The 21,651-nt window shown below is 45.0% G+C and overlaps 1 protein-coding gene across 1 annotated transcript; it reads right to left on the bottom strand.

Moving 5' to 3' along the window:
- Positions 1-588: 588 nt before the first annotated feature.
- On the bottom strand, positions 589-21,244 carry TUBB6 (tubulin beta 6 class V). Its single transcript, XM_088469711.1, has 4 exons — positions 21,038-21,244; positions 16,627-16,735; positions 2,455-2,565; positions 589-1,998 (listed from the first exon to the last, which is right to left on the bottom strand). Exons 1-4 carry the CDS (start codon positions 21,092-21,094, stop codon positions 935-937), a joined length of 1,341 nt encoding a protein of 446 aa, XP_088325837.1. The 5' UTR covers positions 21,095-21,244; the 3' UTR covers positions 589-934.
- Positions 21,245-21,651: the final 407 nt, after the last annotated feature.

Raw genomic sequence — 21,651 nt, 5'->3', positions numbered from 1 at the left:
GTCAGGTTGCTGCATGTCAGGGAATGGGTGAGAGAGCCCGGCGCTGAACGATATCGCTAATGATATCGTTCAGCGGCTGTGCTCAATGTCATGAACGACATTGAGCACAGCCTGCCGGGGACACACTAGACGATATCGCTCAGGGAGCATATCGTCTAGTGTGTATGCACCTTAAGTTGTCTCTTCTATACACTCATCACTATCGGGAATAAAGCGTTTAGGCAGAACCTGATAAATTATCAGAAAACCTAGAATGCTTATTGTTCTCCCTGTACTGGATACTAGACACAGGCATTATTGTGAAGCAGGCGTGTGCAGTCTTCGTGTTTCCTGTAAAGCTATTACTTTGTAGGAAGGGGATTGGCAGAAGGCAATGAGCACACTAGACCGAGTTGATCATGTAAGAAAAAATAAACCCCGTCAGCCATCATTTGGGTTCAAATTTGGGGGTATCAACACATATAAGCTTTGTATGATGCTCTTGGGATATCCTATGATAACAGAGGGACATTTTTTCTATGAAAACAGACTGGTTTCTATAATAAATCACTTGACTCAAAATGCAAAACTTTTTTTTTTTTATAACATGTTTTGTAGAATGTTCTTGTTAATTATGCACAAACATACGGAATTCACACTTGCCAACTGATTATTTTTCTTTTTATTAAATCAGATCACTTTTGCAAAGCTCATCAATTTATCTGCATTAAATACAGAAGGTAATAAAACGTATATAAACATGTCTGAATGTAGCATTAAGCTACAGTGCCAATTGTTTTCCCTGCAACTGGCCTGATTATGAAAACTTGTCCACGCAAATATTTTTTGTTCTCCAATTGTAATGCTACAACACTTAGCTTCCTTCACAGTTAATGGTTATTAGACAAAGATACTATTGTTGTGTTTTAGAATATCAATATTACAGATAAGTGTTTCATTCGTGAATTTCCTCTTCATCTTCCTCAAATGTTTCCTCACCATCATTGGCCGTAGCTTCTTGATACTGTTGATACTCTGACACTAGGTCGTTCATGTTGCTTTCAGCCTCTGTGAATTCCATCTCGTCCATCCCTTCCCCAGTAAACCAGTGTAGGAAAGCCTTTCTTCTGAACATAGCAGAAAACTGTTCTGAGATTCTCTTAAATATTTCTTGAATAGCTGTGCTATTCCCAATGAATGTGGATGCCATTTTCAGACCTCGTGGTGGTATGTCACACACTGCCACCTTGACATTATTGGGGATCCACTCTACAAAGTAACTGCTGTTTTTGTTTTGAACTGCTAGCATCTGCTCATCTACTTCCTTCATAGACATTGGACCTCTGAAGACTGTAGCCACAGTTAGATATCGTCCATGGCGTGGATCACAAGCTGCCATCATGTTCTTCGCATCAAACATCTGCTGGGTAAGTTCGGGCACAGTGAGTGCTCGGTATTGTTGGCTCCCCCTAGCAGTTAGTGGTGCGAAACCAGGCATGAAGAAATGAAGACGTGGGAATGGCACCATGTTGACGGCTAGCTTTCGAAGATCTGCATTCAGTTGGCCTGGAAACCGCAGTGAAGTAGTTACTCCGCTCATTGTAGCAGACACTAGGTGGTTGAGATCTCCATAGGTAGGTGTGGTGAGTTTCAAGGTACGGAAGCATATATCATACAAAGCTTCATTGTCAATACAATACGTTTCATCTGTGTTCTCAACTAATTGGTGAACAGACAAGGTGGCATTGTATGGCTCTACAACTGTATCAGAAACTTTAGGAGAGGGCATGACACTGAATGTGTTCATTATCCTGTCTGGATATTCTTCCCTTATTTTGCTTATGAGTAGTGTGCCCATACCAGAGCCTGTCCCGCCTCCGAGAGAGTGAGTAAGTTGGAATCCTTGTAGGCAGTCACAGTGTTCACACTCCTTTCTGACTACATCCAGCACTGAATCTACCAGCTCTGCACCTTCTGTGTAATGTCCCTTTGCCCAGTTGTTCCCTGCTCCAGTTTGTCCTGTAACCAAAATAATGTTTATGAAACAAAAGTTTCTTGGACAAATTATCAATATTTTGAACAATATTCTAAACTATGCAATATACAATGATGTTTTCCAGGTTTATGAAACAATGGCTCACAAACTTTTGAAATTGGATGTAGTCGGTATCCTGGCAGGTGGAATCCTTGCAATAAGTGTTGGGTTAGAGTTAGGCACTAAGGGGGAGGGTTAGGGTTAGCATACTTATTCCTGTCGGGATGCCGTGGTCTGTATTCTGACCGCCTGCATCCTGTATCCAACCTTTTTGAAACAATTGCTATGTAGACATTTGTCTCATGCATAGATATGTTTAATGTCCTTAAGAAGACCGCTCACTAGGTAGAATGAAACGCTGACAACCATTTACATTTTTGCATCTTCTGGATGGTGTTTTTGTGTATTTGTTGTTGAATTACACAAAAACAAACACTTACCAAAAATAAAGTTGTCTGGTCTAAAGAGCTGTCCAAATGGGCCCGATCTCACACTATCCATGGTGCCTGGCTCCAGGTCAACCAGCACAGATCTGGGCACATACTTCTGAGCTGTAAAGACACACAAGAAGAGAAATTATTCATCATTAAATATCAAAATGTCTGAAAAATGTATACACAAACCTAAATATATTTCAGGATTTGAAAATGGACTAATATGGCATATGCAGTCCTTATTATATGAGATGGCTTCCGGACCTATACTTAGGAAAGGGACTAATGCACTGATATACCCTCTCATTTTTTTGTCTAACATTGGCAAAAAAAGATCTACTTCCTATCATACTATCTTTCTGTGCATGTATAAGTTAGTATCCAGATGGTGCACCTCAGAATAAGGCAAATCATTTCCAGAACAAAAGTAAAGAGCATTGATTTCTGGGGAGCTGGCTAACGGCAAGAGATCATCTAAATATGGGAGCAATCTGATCCCTTGATGACAAAGATAGGCCGCCATAACTGCCATGATCTTGGTGAAGACCAGAGGAGCCGTTGAAAGGCCAAAAGGCAGAGCCTGAAATTGGTAATGTTGCTGTAGTATAGCAAACCGGAGATATTGTTGATGAGAAGGCGCTATAGGTACATGTAGGTAAGCGTCCTGAATGTCCAGAGACACCATAAAGTCCCCATGGTTAATAGAGCGGAGGGTTTCCATACTAAACCTGGGCACACTGATGAACTTGTTCAGAGACTTGAGGTTGAGGATAGGCCTATGAGACCCATTGGGCTTCTGAACTAAGAAAAGGGTAGAGTAATAGCCCTTCCCTCGCTGTGCGGAGGGGACAGGAATTATTACTCCTGCGAGCAATAAGGACTGAATGGCCTTTTGAAGGAGCAGGGAGACCACTTCTCTTACTCAGGCGTCTGAAGCCAGAACTGGGTGAATTGAAGAAGTCTGCCTCCCACCCTGGGAGCCCCAGAGAGAGGCCCGCCACATCAGACTGAAGGCTTGTCCTCAGATTTGGTAGGTGGATGTCTAGTAGCCCAGGTCTGTTTGGTCCTAGGCTTGGAGGCCTTAGAATCTTAGATGATGACTTATGCCTTGGAAAGAAATGACCTTTAGCTTTTCCTTGAGGACGAAAGGATGATGTCCGAGGCTTCACATTATATGCAGAGGGCAGGATCGCCGTCTTGGAAGCTGCCAAGGTAGTCACAATTTTGTCCAATTCAGGGCCAAACAGGATATCTCCTGAATAAGGCAGAGACTTCAAAGCCTTTTTAGAGTCCAAATCTGCCTTTCATGAGCAGAGCCAAACAATACGGCAGGCTACAACAGAAGTGGCAGATGCCTTGGAGGCTAGAAGAGCCGTATCCATAGCTGCTTCACCCAAACAGGAGGCTGCATCTCTAATGTGAGGTATGTAGGACAGCTGTTCCCTCAAAGCATCAGAGGGAAATGTCTCTTCTAGGGCCAGCTCTCAATAGCCTTAGCCACCCAGGCCGCAGCCCTTGCAGGACGAGTAATAGCTCCTGAAAGAGAGTATATAGATTTTAGACAAGCTTCTATATGTAGTCTCCTTCAAGGAGGTTGCAGTATGGATAGGTAAGCTAGCATTTTTGACCAGACGTCTCACGTGGGAATCCACTGCAGGGGGAGCTTCCCATTTAGTGCAATCCGTAGCGGAAAGAGGGTAAAAGGAACGTAAATGTTTAGGAAGCGGAAATCTTTTACTGGGCATATTCCATGCCTCACTCATGATCAGATTGCTGATCAGAGTGCGGAAATTCTGGTAAAATTACCTTTTGTTTAAAGGGTGGCTGTTTTGCCTTAGGAGCAGGTTCTGTCTCTTCTATTTGAAGAATAGATTTTACAGTGCTCACAAGTGCAGGTATATTCAATTTAGAGGGGGGGGGGTTCCTCGTCTCCCGAGAGGGAGTCAGAGTGAGAAAGGTCTGCATCTTCTGCCTCCCTAGATGATAACTGAATCTGATAGCTGGGTGGAATGGGAAGATAACATAGCATGCTTAGTAGGGTTTACTAGGTAAGGGTTTCTCTTTTGGCAGCATTTGCTGAAAGGCTGTAGAGGTATCCGCCAGACTCTGCAGGTAGAAAGTACGTCTACCTATTGGGGAGGCAAAGGATTTGCAGGGAGTACCTGCTGTGGCTGTCCGATAGAGAGAGCTACCACAGGGACCATTAGATGGTCCGCAATTTTTGCCAGCACCTGTGAAAAAGTAGCATAGGGTGGGCTTTGAGGAGAGGACACCATGGCTGATGGGCCCGAGGCAGTATAACACGATGCACAAAGACCATCCTGAATGAGGTCCTATGATCTTAAGCCTGTTGCGCAGGACTTACAAGACACCAGAGTGGGAGGAACAGGCTGTTTGTTATTCTTGACTCTGCCAGACATAGCTGCAAGAATAATGTAACACACAATCTGACACAGGGCAACAGCGATATATAGTATGTGATAGCCTTCTCACACATATGGAGATGTGACGTACAATGAACCTTAGTATGCCAGGGTTATAGTAGAAGAAAGGGAAAGGTATAAGATGGCGGTCATATGAAAAAAAACAGACAGCAGCACGCTAGCATAAGTCACATACAATGCAGAATATACAATATAACTGCAGTGGGCACTAAAATCAACTACACCCACCGCAGTGGCTGGTAGGCTTTAGCGCTGTATAACCTGGCCCTTGGGAGAGGTATACATGGAGACTGGATCCATCGTTACTGGAGACCTGAATGCAGAAAATGGCTGCCGTGAGTCTCAGAGGGGGGAGGAGGGTGAGGGAGGAGCAGCTCAGGGAGCAGCAAGATCGCAGTAGAATGGCGCCCTGCGCTGGGATGAGGCTACAAGGAGAGCGCCTTCTCCCCTATGCTGACTTTAACCATTGGGTCCCCTGGCCTTACATATGCCCTGCTCCAGTGCTTGTAATACCCTGCTGGTCTAGTGGAGACTCTGACAGCTCACATCAGCGCCTCCGATCTGTCTCCTAAGACCGGAGGTAAGACTGTGCATACACGCAGGTCCCCGCGAGTGGGAATCCGTCTCACCTGTCCCCTTGAGTCCCAGCCGCAGTTTGGGGTCCGGGGAACCTCGCTAGCTAGGTCCCCCTCAGAGCGCCGCTGAGAGTACCTAGCCCGAGGGCTGGTGTCACGGCGCTATGGAGGGCTGATGGAGCAGCAGTGCAGACGTCTAAAGGACTGTCTTGTGCTGCTGCTCATTAGTAGAATAAATGAAAATAAAATGATATCATAAAAATAAACTTGGGCTGCTTAATAGCATCCCCCTGTTAAAATGGTGATCCAGCTCCTGCTGGGGTAAGGTACGGAGCATCCTGGGACAGAAAAGCTTTGCTGTTGGTGTCCGGTCCTCCAGGAGCCCCTGTGGAGCCCTATGGACCCTGAAGAAGAAGAAGTGTATTTTAGTCAAATCTAGATTTACATAGGTTATATACAGTACATGGGGCCAGCGTAATATGATTAGCTCTTCTTAGCAAAGCTTGCTGTCTTTTCAGTTTGTATGGTTCATGTATGTCCTACTGCCTGAAATTTCCCCAACATCATACTGAGGTGGCACTTTTTAAATATAATAATACAAAGTAATATTAAAGAGCAAATATAAAATATACCAGCAAATATGAAGTGATTAAGTTGGGTCTCTTCTGCTACCTGCGTCTGTGATTATTGTTTAGCAGCAACTCTCTTTTCTACATCAGGGTCCATAGGGTATCTACAGGATACCTTGGGGTATAGGTGATGACGTCAGGCATCGGGCACCATAGAGTTAAGCTTTCAGCCTCCCAGGATGCACCAGGGTCCCTCTCCTATACCCCACCCCCGAGCCAAGGCATCTCAGTTTCGTTGGTGCCCGGCTCGGAGTCGGAGCACATGTTTAGAGGGGGGCTAAGATTAGCCCCTAAAGTTTTCTACAATCGGCAGCTGTGGCTGCACATCTGGGAGTACAGCATGGACAGTCAGTACTGACGTCCATGCGGTCTCCCCTTCACCCCGCCGGTACTGATCCGGGGATGCTGGTAAGTATCTGGGGTCACGGCTAGCGGTGACCCCGGATGCTGGTAAGTATCTGGGGTCACAGCTAGCGGTGGCCCCAGGTGCTTCAGACTGTGGCCGGATCCAATGGGGACAGGTAAGCGCGGGGTCCCGCGGTGGGTCCCCACTGAACACACGGTCCAGAGTCCCCAAACAGGGGGCTCCCTGGGGACTGGCTGCAGCATGGAGCCAGGCAAATAACCTGCGCTTCCACTATACCCCAGGGATAGTGGGCCGCGGGTGAGCGGCAAGCGCTACGGCGTCCCGGCGGTTAATTGCATGCCAGGGGAGCGCGCCTCCCCTGCTGCACACAGTCCTCTCTGCACCTGCCGATTGGTCCTGTGGCAGCGCTCCTCCCCCAGGCTGGCCTCCTCTCTGCTCCTCGGTGGCCATTTTCTGGGAAGTGTGGTGAACACTGCTGGAAGCTGAGTGTCTGCGGCATCGTGGTCTGGGTCCCCCTGCATAACTCTCCTCCGATAAGGTCAGTGTATGCAGCGCTGTGTCTGTGTAGTTGAAATCAGCGCTGATAGTGCAGGGAATTGATTCTTCTGCATTGTATGTGACTTACTGCTAGCACAGCTGCCTGTACTTTTACTTTCTACTGTCAGCCATTTTACTGTCCCTGCTCTTACTCTGCTAAAGCCCTTTCGGTGCAGTATTGCAGGGTGTTCTCCCACTATAATAAGTATCAGTGAGAGGGTCACATACTTTACCATCATGTCTGAGAATGACTTTCCTCGCCAGCTTTTGTGTACTACATGCAGTGTACCAATAGCGGAGGGAGATGGTAACGCGGAGGGGTTATGTCGGCAGTGTTACTTATTGGCACGCCCAATTACTGTCACTGCTCCGATGCAGGAACCTCCCTGGGCTTGTTTCGCTAAGGCGCTTACAACCCTGGTGGGCCAGCTAGCGCAGTCTCCTGCATTCACTCAAATGGGATTATCCCAGCAGTCAGTGGTGTCGTCACCCATGCAAGGGTTCCCGAGACAGTTGATGGTACCCGACAGTCTCCTATTTCCCCTCCCCAGGTTACACAAGAGCCTCCGTGTCGGTTAATTCACTGACAAATACAGTACAGCATTTGTCAGATGTTTTACAGGGAGAGTCTGTGTTGCAGCCACATAAGCGGCCTTTGGCGTCTCAGCCTGCTCATTATGATGATGATGATGTGACGACCGATGATGGGGAGAATCTTGACCTACCTGATCAAGAGCCTCTCCGTACTAAAGAGTCTGACGCTAAGTCTAAGGTATATATTCCTGGCCTTATTCGAGCAGTCCGTATGGCTTTAGTCATTGAGGATGACGATCCTCCGGTGGCCAAATCCAAATATGCCTTTTTCAAGGATATTAAGGGTGATGCCACAGTGTTTCCTCTTTCTGGTCAACTGGTGGATCATTTAGAGGCGGCGTGGAAAAATCCTGGTAAACGGTATCAGTCTCCGCGGCGATTGGGGGTGGCTTATCAGTTTGCAGATAATTATTTTTCTAAGTGGGAATCCCCTCCGCAGGTGGATTCTCATGTGACACGTCTTGTCAGAAGTGCTACTTTGCCCATGCCCTCCATATCTTCCCTGAAGCATGCTACGGACCGCAAGGTTGAGATATGCCTTAAGTCCATTTATTCCCTTGCTGGTGGGGCGTCCAGACCGGCTATGGCTGTGTGTTGGGTAGCAAAAGCAATGGAGCGCTGGGCTGATAGCCTGGAGGCGTCCTTAGACTCGGACTGTTCGACGGAACAGGCTGAGTTAGTGGCCAATCTCAGGGACTCAGCCACTTATATTAATGAGGCGGCCCTGGATATTAGTCTCCTCACCTCCAGGATTTCCTCTGCAGCTGTTGCCGCTCGTCGCACCTTATGGTTGCGTTCCTGGAAAGCGGACGCAGATTCCAAAAAGGGCTTAGAATGTTTGCCTTTTAATGGGGAAGTCCTCTTTGGTCCTGATCTGGACAAGATAGTAGCTAGGCTGGCAGCAGCCAAGTCTGCATGTCTCCCGTCTGCTACGGTCCCTTCAGGTTCTGGTACGTCGTCCTTTCAGCCTTACAGGGCCCAGGGTAGGCCCAAAGCACAATCTTTTCCACGACAGGCTGGCCCCAAGAAATCTGCCAAGCCCAGAAAACAGCCCTGGAGTACCAGACGTCCAGCTCCCACGTCGGATGACAAGCCTGCGGCCTGACGGTGCGGGCCTCCCTTTGGGGGATCCCAGTTTGAGAGGCCGCCTGCTTCAGTTCGCCCAGTGTTGGTTGACAATGCGGGACACTTGGGTTTGTTTCTCAGGGGTAAGCCCTCTCCTTCCAGTGCAGGCCTCCCTCCCGGTTTTTCACCACCGGCCTTCCATTAGACCAGCACAAGGCGTTGGCGCTGCGAAAGGTTTTGCACACTATGCTCCAGGATGGAGCTATAGTACCTGTTCCGTTATCCCAGAGGGGCCAGGGTTTCTACTCCAATCTCTTTTTGGTGCAGAAACCCAATGGATCTTATCGTCCAATTCTCAACCTCAAGGCCCTCAACAAGTCTTTGAGGGTGCCACGGTTTCGGATGGAGACCCTGCGGTCCATTATTCTGGCACTGGAACCTGGGGATTACATGGTGTTGTTGGACATTCAGGACGCTTACCTGCATGTCCCTATTCTTTTGCGTCATCAGCAATTCCTCAGGTTTGCAATTCGCAACGACCATTTTCAGTTCCGGGCGCTGCCTTTTGGCCTGGCGACAGCACCACGTGTTTTCACCAAGGTCATGGCAAAGTCTGATTGTTGCCATATCTGGATGACCTACTGTTGTTGGCCAAGTCCCCAGAGATCCTCCTACGCCATCTGGAACTGACAATTTTGGTCCTGCAGAATCACGGCTGATCCCATCCCAGAGGATTCTTCTACACCTCGGGGCCTTGTTGGACTCTCAGCAGCAGCAGATCTTTGTGACGGAGGAAAAGGAATATGCCCAGTTTCACTCCAGACCTCTGCAACAATTGATCCTGTCCAAATGGAATGGGTTGCCTCAGAGCATAAGGTCTCAGATAATGGTACTCACTCCGGAGGTTCGCCTGTCTCTAACCTGGTGGTTGCAGGCGACCCATCGTAACAAGGGTCGCCCATTTTGGGTGGCGAACTGGGTCCTTTTGACAACGGACGCCAGTCTCCGGGGCTGGGGTGCTATCACGGGTCCACACTTGTTTCAGGGCAGGTGGACTCAGCAGGAAGCAGGGCTTCCAATAAACATCTTGGAACTCTGCGCAGTGGCCCTGATTCAGAGCCGGCCGCTCTGACAGAGCACTCGCTCTGAATCGGCGCCGGGCTATTTTTTTTTTTAGAACGGCCTACTGGCCGCTCGCATAGCTGTGGGTGACCACCCACAGCTATAGCGAGCAGCCATGATGATGGTCGCGATGGTCAAGACCATCGCAACCATCGGGCTTGCGACGAGACCCTTGTGGTAGGGTCTCGTGGCCACAAGCCCCAGAGAGTTTTCGGCTCTCACAGAGCCGGAAGCTCTCCACTGACATTACTTGTGATGTCAGTGGGGCCGCCCCCAAACGAGAGGCGTTCTCATGGGAACGCCTCCGTTTGGGCAGCCACCCCCCGGCCCACCCACCAAAGGGGGCGAGCTGTCACTCAACATTGACAGCTCGCCCCCTTTGTTGCGAGACCCGGAGCGACGGAGTGCCCATCGCTAGCCGGATCTCGCGCATGCGCACGACGGAGCCGGTAATCCGCAAGTTCAAGCAGGAAGGAGGCACGCTCCTGTTGATAGCTCCCGAGTGGCCCAGACGGCACTGGTTTTCGGACCTAAAAAGTCTATCAGTAGACGTTCCTCTGCGGTTACCGCTACGTCCGGACCTGCTGTCACAGGGTCCTTGTCTTCACCTGGACCTGACTCGGCTGACTTTGACGGCGTGGCTGTTGACACGGTCCTGTTAAGGTCCAGAGGGTTTTCCGGCTCTGTGGTGCAAACCATGTTAAGAGCTCGGAAGCCTTCCTCTGTAAGAATTTACCATCGTGTGTGGCATAATTTCGATCAGTGGTGTCGCCCTAGAGGCTATGCTCCTCGGGTGTTTCGCCTATCTAAGGTGTTGGCTTTCCTACAGGCTGGCTTAGATCACGGTCTTCGCCTTGCTTCACTGAAGGTGCAGGTGTCTGCCCTGTCAGTCTGGTTTCATCGTAGGATTGTTGCGCTCCCTGATGTCCGCACCTTTATGCAGGGAGTTCTTCGCATTCAGCCACCTTTTATTCCACCGGTGGCTCCTTGGGATTTGGCTGTGGTCCTGAGAGCTCTTCAGGGACCGCCGTTTGAACCACTGGGCTCAGTGGACCTCAAATGGCTTACAGCTAATACTATTTTCCTTCTGGCCATCGCCTCGGCCAGACGTGTCTCGGATTTAGGGGCTCTCTCATGTCGACCCCCTTTTCTAATTTTTCATAGGAACAGGGCGGTGCTGCGCACTCGTCCTGCATTCCTTCCTAAAGTGGTATCAAGTTTCCACATCAACGAAGAAATTGTTGTGCCGGCCTTTAATTCCCCTGATCCTCTATGGCTTCTGTAAAAAGGGTTGGCCTGCTTCAAAGCAAACTTTAGCAGGATGGATTCGTATGGCAATTTCGGAAGCTTATCTTCATGAAGGTCTTCCGGTTCCATCCTCTGTGAGGGCTCATTCCACTAGGTCTGTAGGTCCTTCGTGGGCAGCTCGACGTGGTGCCTCTGCTGTCCGAATTTGCAAGGCTGCCACGTGGTCCATACCTTTGTGAGGTATTACACTATTGACACCTTTGCCTCTCAGGATGCTTCCTTCTGGCGGCAGATTCTCCTTTCAGCACAGGAGCGTCCCCACACTTAAAGGATACTGCTTTGGGACATCCCCAAGGTATCCTGTGGATACCCTATGGACCCTGATGTAGAAAATATGAGATATGGTAAGAAGTTACCTTTGTTATCTCTATTTCTACGAAGTCCATAGGGTTCCACAGGACTCCCACCCTGTCGCTCCTGTACTGCAGATGGGCTTTCTTCTGGTCACTGGTTTTTCCATCTCCTTCTGGTGAGAATGTGATTCTTGTGTGTTTCCAGATCTTTCTTCTCTCTCTTTCTTCTCCTCCTCCGGCCTATGGCTTGTTACGTAACTGAGATGCCTTGGCTCGGGGGCGGGGTATAGGAGAGGGACCCTGGTGCATCCTGGGAGGCTGAAAACTTAACTCTATGGTGCCCGATGCCTGACGTCATCACCTATAACCCAAGGTATCCCGTGGAACCCTATGGACTTCGTAGAAATAGAGATAACAAAGGTAAGTTCTTACCATATCTCATATTTTCTCTCCTACACTGTAATCTGCATGCACACTACAATGTATGACATGGAATATAAAGCTACGAGGCCAGGCTCGTATTGGCTGATAGCATTTCATTTCATGTGTCTACTGTAGCCTGACTGGTCACAAACGTATATTAGAAGAAAGAATTTGGATCTGCCAATAACTGTAATAGCTGAAAGTAGCTCCGACACATTACCACAGCAAATGGAGCAGGTTTCTATAGGGATGTAGTTAAGAGCACGGCTGCTGGTCTCTATCCCGACGCTGGAATTCCGACAAGGGAGTTAAGGTAGGCGTTGAAATACCGCTTGTCACTGCCTGTCTTAATCACGCCGCTGGAATCCAGGAGGACGCTTGCCCGAACGAAGGTAAGCTGGGGCGCACGTAGTGTTAGCTGTGAGGGGAGGGTTAGGTTTAGGTCAGTTAGCGCGGTTAGCATTAGGTTTTGGGGGGGTTAGAGTCAGGCACCACTGGGGGAGTTAGACACTAAGGGGGGAGACTTAGGTTTAGGAACTAAAGGAGGGGGTTAGGGTACAAGAAGGGAGAGTAAACAACCCCTGTCGGTATTGTGACAGGAGACATCCCGACAGCCGGCATTACATACCCATTCCGTTTCTATACACTAGCTAGTAGCTACCATGTAAAAAGCTTTGTCATGTACATTAACAACCATACTGTATATAGGGGCTCCATATTGTACATTAACCACCATTTTGCTATTTGAACGTGTAAAAAAAAGATTGTCCTGCAACTGTTCACTGCTTGATACACAAACCCCTCTATTTTCTCTCTATAACGAGGAGATGTATCAAACCTTTTAAAGAGAACACGTTGCCCATAGCAACCAATCGGCTTCTAGCTATCATTTATTACGTACATTCTATAAAATGATATATAGAAGCTAAATGGTTGCTATGGGTAACTTCACTTTTCTTCTTCAGAAGATCTGATACATCTCCCCTTATATCATATTTAGGGGGAGATGTAATACGTCTTGGAGAGAGGTAAAGTGAAGAGAGATAAAGTACTAACAAATCAGCTCCTAACTGACAAATGACTGTAAAAGGACAGGAGCTATTTACTAAGCAGTGATAAGAGACAGAGTGAAAAGTGATAAGTCTGTGATAAGGTGCCAGCCAATCATCTCCCAACTGTCATCTCACAGGCTGTGTTTGAAAAATGACAGTTGGGAGCTGATTGGCTGGCACCTTATCACTTTTCACTCTGTCTCTTATCACTGCTTAGTACATAGACCCCTCTATCTCCAAGGCTTAGTACATCTTAGGCTTCACTTCTAATGTCCCATTTGCCAGCAGGGCTGTAGGTAGCAGTCACAGTGGAACTGAATGCCTTGTGTACTCAGAGGAACAGGGAAGAAGTACAGGGCTGGCTGGGCCTCACCAGTGTCCGGCTCCATAGCAACCACATAGGCAGTCTCACTTGCAGTTACATACCTAGGGGGAGGTGTATCAGAACTTTTATAGAGGACTAGTTGAGTAGTTACCTATAGCAACCAATTAGATTCTACCTATTATTTTATAGAATGTACTAGACCGCAGGTTCTCAAACTCGGTCCTCAGGACCCCAAACAGCGCATGTTTTCCAGGTCTCCTCACAGAATCACAAGTGCAATAATTAGCTCCACCTCTGGATCTTTTAAAATGTGTCAGTGAGTAATGAATACACCTGTGCACCAGCTGGGTGACCTGGAAAACGTGAACTGTGTGGGGTCCTGAGAACCACTGTACTTGACAAATTGTAGCTAGAAGATTGGTTGCTATGGGAAACCTCCACTTCTCCTGGTGAGAAGCCTCATCTACCCTGACCAATTATCATTCATCAAAAGTAAGAAATTAGCCAAGATGGGCTGAATAAATAAAAGACACATAACTTAAAAGGTCATTACCTTATCTTACTATTTTACACCTTCTCTTCTCTCTATAAAGGGTGCTATTTTCCAAAAGAAGCTTATTTGATGCCTGTTTCTTTTTTTAAAGCATTTTTGTCTGTGACTTTGTGATGAGATATATGTAGTATGTGTACTGTGCCCAGCCCGGAGAAAGAATACTTCCATGTTTAGCCTTGGAACGCCTATTTCATGCATACCAGAGTTCTCGTCTGCCGCATTTAAACAGATCTGTTTGATTAGCAGGGCTGTAATATATTCAAAACACATCATATATCTGTGGTAGGCACCTTTGTATATTGTATGTATACCGTAAAACTTCACAAGAATGAGTAATAGTGATGTGACCACCTTCTACAACTTAAAGTGTTTCTACAAAGGCTGATCTAAGTAACACTTGCAAATCACTCTGATGTACTACAGGTTTATGCTGCTATAGTCCTGCAGAACGACAAAGCAATGCCACCTACATGGAAATGGGATCACTTTTCAGACTAGGTTGAAGCCACGCTAGGTCATATTACAATGTTTAATGAAGTATTAGAGGTATATTATTATACAATATTATTTTTGTAATCTTATCTTCTTACTAATTTGTATTATGGTATTTTACAGCGTTGCTATTTTTCGTATACATTCCAATTCCAACAGATTTATCTCTATATAAACATAACCAGGAAACTAGGACAGCCTACTCATACCTACTCACACTACAAGCAATAAACCGGGTTCCTGTGGAGTGTGATAGGGACAGGTTGAAATAAGCCAGGTCGAGAGACCCGGCATTTTAATCCTGGTCACATGAAAGGTTCAACGCGTGTTCAACCTGGCTCGCAGTCCAGTGTGACTGGTAACCCCACTGCATAGGAATAACCGGCTCTTGGAGATGAGATCATTTTCAAGCGTCGGCTCACCACATGATGGCAGTGACGTCATCGGGTTGGGCCACTAGTCTGAAAGGAGTCTAAAACGGGTCACACCCGGGATGGGTGCGTGAACAAAATCCTAGGTGCGATTCGGCATACAGATGTGAAAACGGTATCACAGGACTATTGCTTAGCTCAGAGGTTCCCAAACACGGTCCTCAAGGCACCCTAACAGTCCAGGTTATAAAGATACCCATGCTTGACCACAGGTGGATTAATTAGCACCTCAGTAAATTTGATTTAACTACCTGTACTCAACCATGGATATCTCAAAAACATCAACTGTTGGGGTGCTTTGAGGGCCACATTTGGGAACCTCTGCCGTAGCTTATAAAAGTCAATCACACTTTTTTTGGGGACCAAATGTAGTAAAACAATAATTATATGTTAAGATCTTTTAGTCTTTTCGGGTAAGCTTTGTGATGTAGGCCATGCACCATTTTAGTTGCCTTTCTTTGTACAGGCTCTAATGTATTTAGATTTTTTCAGAGATATGGCCTCCAGAAGTGAACACCGTATTCTAGATGACCTATACAAGAGATTCCCAAACGCGGTCCTCAAGGCACCCTAACAGTCCAGGTTTTAAGGCTATCCATGCTTGACCACAGGTGACTTAATTAGTACCTCAGTCAATTTAATTTAACCACCTGTGCTCAACCATGGATATTTCTAAAATCAGACCTGTTGGGGTGCCTTGAGGACCATGTTTGGGAACCTCTGACCTATACAGTGGTATTATTACTACTATCTTTCTGCTGCTGATTCCTCTCCCTATACAACCAAGCTTCTGACTTGCTTGACAAGTCAGATGCTTTGTTACATTGCTTTACCTATCTTTATGTTACCTGAAATAGTGTCTCCTAGATCCCTTTCCTCCTCAGTAGTGTCCATTATAGTGCCATTAATGTTATATCTAGCCTTTGGGTTTTTTAAACCCAAGTGCGTGATTTTCCTTTTTTCTGGCATTAAACTGTAGTTGCCATGCTCTTGGCCATTCCTCTAATCTACCTAGATCATCAGTCGGAATATCCCAAGTCGGCACTGGCAAAATTCCGGGTCTGATCCGGATATGAACTTTGTTCCAACTCCGGATCAGACCCGGAATTTAATTGGAGAAGGGGTATAATTGTTAGTCTAACAATAATTAGAAAAGGAGATAGTTAATGAGGTACAGTGACAGTAATATTTCCCTGAAAGTGCAAGGGAAAGGCATGAACTGATAGAATTTCATGGGTAAGAATGGTGTCACGTCCCTTTAAATTAAACTCATACACATCTGTTATTGGATCTCTTTTTAAGTGCTGTCCTTACATAGGCTGTAACAAATAATAATACAATCCTCCCCTGTTCATACAGGAGAAGCTCCATGACTTGCCTCAGGTTTCTATGCTAATAGACCCGGGCTAACATGCTAAACAGCGAGGTCAGCCTGCTAGTAAGTCACTTCCACCCTCCCACTACACATCAGTGCTCTATACCCCTGGCAGGTGGGAGACAGCTGCTCTATGCTATCAGCTGTTCCTCTCCTGTGCAAACCAAGGGGAGGGGAAACAATTTCGGTGCAATTGTTTGTATTACATAAAGGAGGACTTGTCAATAGAAGTGACATATCCTCCTTTATTCTTGTAACCTTTCTATATCATGCTTAGTTAAACATATAATGTACACCACTGTCTGGGATCAACATGATCACCATTAATGTGCATGTCAGCAGGTATTACTACCCACATTATGTCTATGTAAAAGGTGCATGAGCTGCTAATCACTATAAGTTGTTTGGAAAGTGTCCATCAGATCACATGAGTTTTGCCACACATGGAACTTTCTCAACATAAATACGTTATGATTGTAATTATCGTATGCCGCACTATGTATATTGGTGTATGGTCACTGTGATACAGATAGAAGTAATAAACTCCATCTGCCCAGTCCATATCGTGACTGATTCCCTGGTGATGTACTCACAGGATGATTCATTGTAGTACACGTTAATCCTCTCAAGCTGTAGAGCTGAATCACCGACATAGCTTCCTGCAGGATCGATGCCATGCTCGTCACTGATTACTTCCCAAAACTTGGATGGAAGAACAATAAGAGCAGAGAGAGAAAGGTTAGTACACAAAGAGACAATTCCTACATTACTTCCACAGTACATTTACAATTAAGAATCATGTTGGACATTTCTATAACTCTGTGGCACTTTTCTATCAATGTTTATGTAATTTCTATTATTAATAAAATAAAAACTATAACATGGATAGTGAATTTACCGATGCTGGGTTTCATATGTGTTCTTTATCTACACCAGATGCTTCATCGATGGTTTTTTGGCCATAATCTATACATGCGTAACGAAGCAAGCAGTGTAATTGACATAATAAATAAGGTGACAAAATAAAATCGCAACAAATAAAATAAGGTATATGTATATGATTGTTACTAATTTATCCTAGTTATCGGTAGACTTCACTCATACTAATCAGGGTGACATATGTATATGATTGTTACTAATTTATCCTAGTTATCGGTAGACTTCACTCATACTAATCAGGTGTGACATATGTGTCCCGAATTCGGGACACATATGAATTACATAGATTCTGGTGCTGGCTGACTTCAAGTCTCCATTTCACATGGTTTAAATCAGCTACAGAACCTGTGTAATTCATTTGTCCTGAATTAAAGGGAAGATATGGCAAGCTTACATATGAGAAGACATATAGGGGCATATGTATCAAGCTGATTTTTACATAAAACTATGCAGAACCTGAAGATGGTGTAAACTACTGCAGCAAAAATAATACTTAAATCCTACATGATAATAGAGATTTAGAGGTATTAGTTACATACATTTGCAAATACAGGTATATGAATAAGCGCCAGGCCAATCGTCAAGGCTCCTCTATACTGGCGTCCCTAACATTAAGGGGTTCATGTCCGAGAAGCAAGGCACCCCAAAAAAATTCCAGCCATAGAATACTTTTATCACTTCTCTATTTGTTTGTATATTATTTATGTCATTTTAATTCTTTCTCATTTCATTAACACATTGATTTATCCTTACACATCTTTTCTTTACACTTCACTATCACCTTTTTCCCTTTTTCGTGTGATGCCCTGGGGATGGCCCTTGGCTGGAATTTTTTTTGGGTGCCTTGCTTCTCGGACGTGAACCCCTTAATGTTAGGGACGCCAGTATAGAGGAGCCTTGACGATTGGCCTGGCGCTTATTCATATATTTGCAAATGTATGTAACTAATACCTCTAAATCTCTATTATCATGTAGGATTTAAGTATTGTTTTTGCTGCAGTGTACTGGGGGCAAATCTCTTTTTCTAGACTTAATTAATAATTCTTATAGCAGAGGAGACTTTAAAAGAGTAAGAAAGACACAAACAAGTAGTAACAATCTGCTTGGGGTCAGATCACAACCTTGAACAAACTTAATATTTTCCATTTATTCATATGAAAACATTTTTGAAAGTAATGTGTTCTAAACACACTATCTTTCAGGAAGGAAAAGCTAATTGCAGTCATTTGATGAGTGTGTCAGTGTCTCTTTATACATGACACACCCACTTGGTCATCATTGAATTGTGCAAAATGGAAACACAGCTAAAGAGATAGACTCAACATTACAATCTTCACCATCTTACTACAGAATCTGCATACACACGTAAAGATTTTCTGTCCAACCATCCAAATAGTTGATTGGTTGGAATGAAAATCTGGTAACGTATGAGAGTAACTGATGATCAGCAATTTGCTCCTAAATGCCAGAAAACAAATGAAAATGGTCGTCAGACAAGTTTGTTAAATGTTTGATCTAAACAATTTGTTCAAACAACAGTTTTTGTCCATTTTCCAGCGTTTGGGAGCAAATTGCTGATTGTCATTTGCTTTCATACATTACCAGATTTTCATTCCAACCAATTAACTAGTTGGATGGTTGGACAGAAAATCTTTACGTGTGTATGAAGCTTAAGTCCCTCATTCTAGCAGAGGGCCTGATTCGGAGTTGTACGCAATGACGATATTTTTGCAGTTGAACGACTATCGGTAAACTGCACATGCGTGAAGGTACATTAACGTAGTCGCTTGCAGTATTTGGGTAGGTAACGGGGAGTAGCAGCAAAGAAAGCAGGTGAGCCATGACCATTTCGGGACGTGTCACATCCTTGGTCTGCGATCCCATACATAAGAAAGATGGCTCTTGCGTATCAGTTCCTGCGGCCATTTTGAGCTACCATAGGGTTGCTCAGAAAACCTATAATGGAAGGATCTGCGGCCAATGATGCGTCTTTGTACACAGATGCTTGGATTTGCAAAGCTGCAGGTGGTCGTCTTAATACAATACTCGTCTGCGAAATTTGCTTATTTTCGTACAGCAGCTATGTACACAGACGCTGCAGTGAAGGCATTAGCGTACAACTGAATCAGGCGCAATGTCAACATGTGTCATTAAAACTATATACATACATACACAGACCCTCCATCCCCCCCAGGGTGCAGTGATGATATATAATGCAGCACTCTGATTTTAATGCTACAAGATTGTTGTTTTATTCACTTGTAGCATCGAAATCAGTTCCATGGCATTTTTCATACTATATTATATAATGCCTTTCCTAATGTAAGTTCTAGGGATATTAGAAGTCACTAAGGACACAGGTTTGTAGGGTGTGAGGGTGTGTTATTACTTATAGTATACAAGTTTGCCCAATGAATACTGAATTGATAACATCAGAACTCACTGTTTCTTCAAATAGTATTGACCTGAGATCATACAATTTTTTTTTTAATGAATAAATAACTAAGGGGAGTTTGAGTTAATAGTACAGCCAGGCTGGAAATACATTATATAAGAGGAATGAGACAAAACAAACTAATCAAAAATCTGCCATCTGGAATTTTTATGGCAGATTCTGACATGATATTTTGAACCACAGACAAATGTGTCGGCCTAGTAAGTGAGAGGTGGGTGCACAACAGCTGTGGCATTCCTGGCATAGCAATAGCACCCAAGACACTCCCCGCTCTGAATGCTGCTGGATGGGGACAGTGTGGGGGCTTTTCGGGATTCCAGGAGGATGAGAGAGAAATTTGCTTGATACAAGCACACTGCCCGAACACATCCTGATTCTGATCACAACGTGGTAGCTATACAAATAGCACTCAGCACTTCAAGCACTGATTAACATTATTTCAGAATAGAAAATGCCTATTATTACCTACACCTATCTCCAAGCAGGGATCCTCACTCTCCCATATTCTTATATGCTAATTGCTTCAATCATCCCCCCTATTTGGCCACTTACCCCTCTTCCTGCATATATTTTATTTGCCGGGGTGCTACATTAAAATTGCAACAAAGTAACAACTATACAATAAATTTCCATCAAAATTCATGTCGTTTTGAAATGTATTTTTATACAGCAGATAAAATGATACATGCACCGTGTTTATACAGGTGAGCACACTATGGCGTTATATTCCATATAATAATGAATTTATTCCACCAAATTACTAATCCAGCTCTGCATTATCCAAATAACAAATCTGATAATGCTAAAAGCAAAGTAATAGTAAGATGAAATGATGAATACATTGTACTCAACAAAAAAATATATTTTCTTTTAATGAACCTTTCTGAAAACTTTCAAAACAGTTGGTTTACACAATTCACTAAATTAAATAGTATAATCTACACAATCTAGCTAGATTACTTTCCATTAGAACATACTGTACAAATATGTATGTCAGCCATGACTAATGGTAGAGTTTATCTAGGGTGACAGCAGTCCTACATTCACTGGCCGCTGTGACTCTTCTGCATGGCCTTTATCCTACGTTTATGTGTCAATTGAATGTTTATAATAAAATATAACACAATTCAACAAAAACATGCCATGGAGTAGAGTGCAGCCACATGGCCCATTACTCACAGGCAGCAATGATGATACAGTGGAATGTAAGTAGAGCTTCTGTTCCAGGGAGACGTGACTGTGATGCAGCCAGTGCCTGTTCCTTGTATGGACACACACAGCTCATGACCACTTCTATCATTCTGCATATCAGGAACAGGAAACTTACTTTTGGCTTAAAAAATGGAGCTCGGTGCTGACAGACACACCCAATAATTATTCTAGAGAGACTTCTCCAAATCACAGTACAGTACTTACTATACATTCCAGTCCCCGGGTATGAGCAATTACTTACTACATCAGTATTACCAGCACTTATAAAGCAGCGTTTATATAGACCAAGTTCATGCACTCACACAAAGGTTACAGTGTCACATCACACAATCTGTCACACAATTACTTGTGCTGCTGCCCTGTATAACAATCACAAGTCGCTGTCAGATATACTATACCTTGGTCCCGATCTGATTGCCGCACTGACCGGCCTGGATGTGCACAATCTCCCTCATGTCTCCGACTGGCTCCTGAGTCTAGACCACACTGGGCTGTGCGGAAGGTCTGAGAGTGTGGAGGTAGGTGATGAGTTCAGAGTGTATCTGATCCTCCCCGCCCGCTGCATAACTCCCACAGCAGCAGCAGCAGCAATCACACAGCCTCGGGACAGCCTACCGTGGGCTGGATCACTGACTGTGCAATGGAATAGATATTGGCATAGTCAGAACAACTGGAGGGGAGGAGGGCAGGGACTCTTCAATAAGGACTCACCCAGAACAAACCCAACTCTTATCTCATCAGAGCATAAACTAGGGTTCAGTCTTCCGCAGAATGAAATAATAGTGAATGAATTAGATACAATATGACCGCTGGTAGGAGTTTATAAAACTAAAATATGAATCTAGCAGATGTAGAGGAGCCAAAAATGTAATTCTCCCCATGTGGCTGAATAATGCCATGCATAGACATTGTTTCTGGCAGCACAAATATTGGGGTACAGCATCCACAGAGCTGGCTCTTTGTACTTACATGTTGGCAGCTATACATATGTGGTGCACTATAGAAAATCTAT

Source organism: Taudactylus pleione, unplaced genomic scaffold (assembly GCF_031769625.1).
Source record: "Taudactylus pleione unplaced genomic scaffold, aTauple2 ptg000093l, whole genome shotgun sequence".
Lineage (NCBI taxonomy): Eukaryota > Metazoa > Chordata > Amphibia > Anura > Myobatrachidae > Taudactylus > Taudactylus pleione.
The sequence above is the reverse complement of the archived record's forward strand: the minus strand, read 5'-3'. Positions and strand labels throughout refer to the sequence as shown.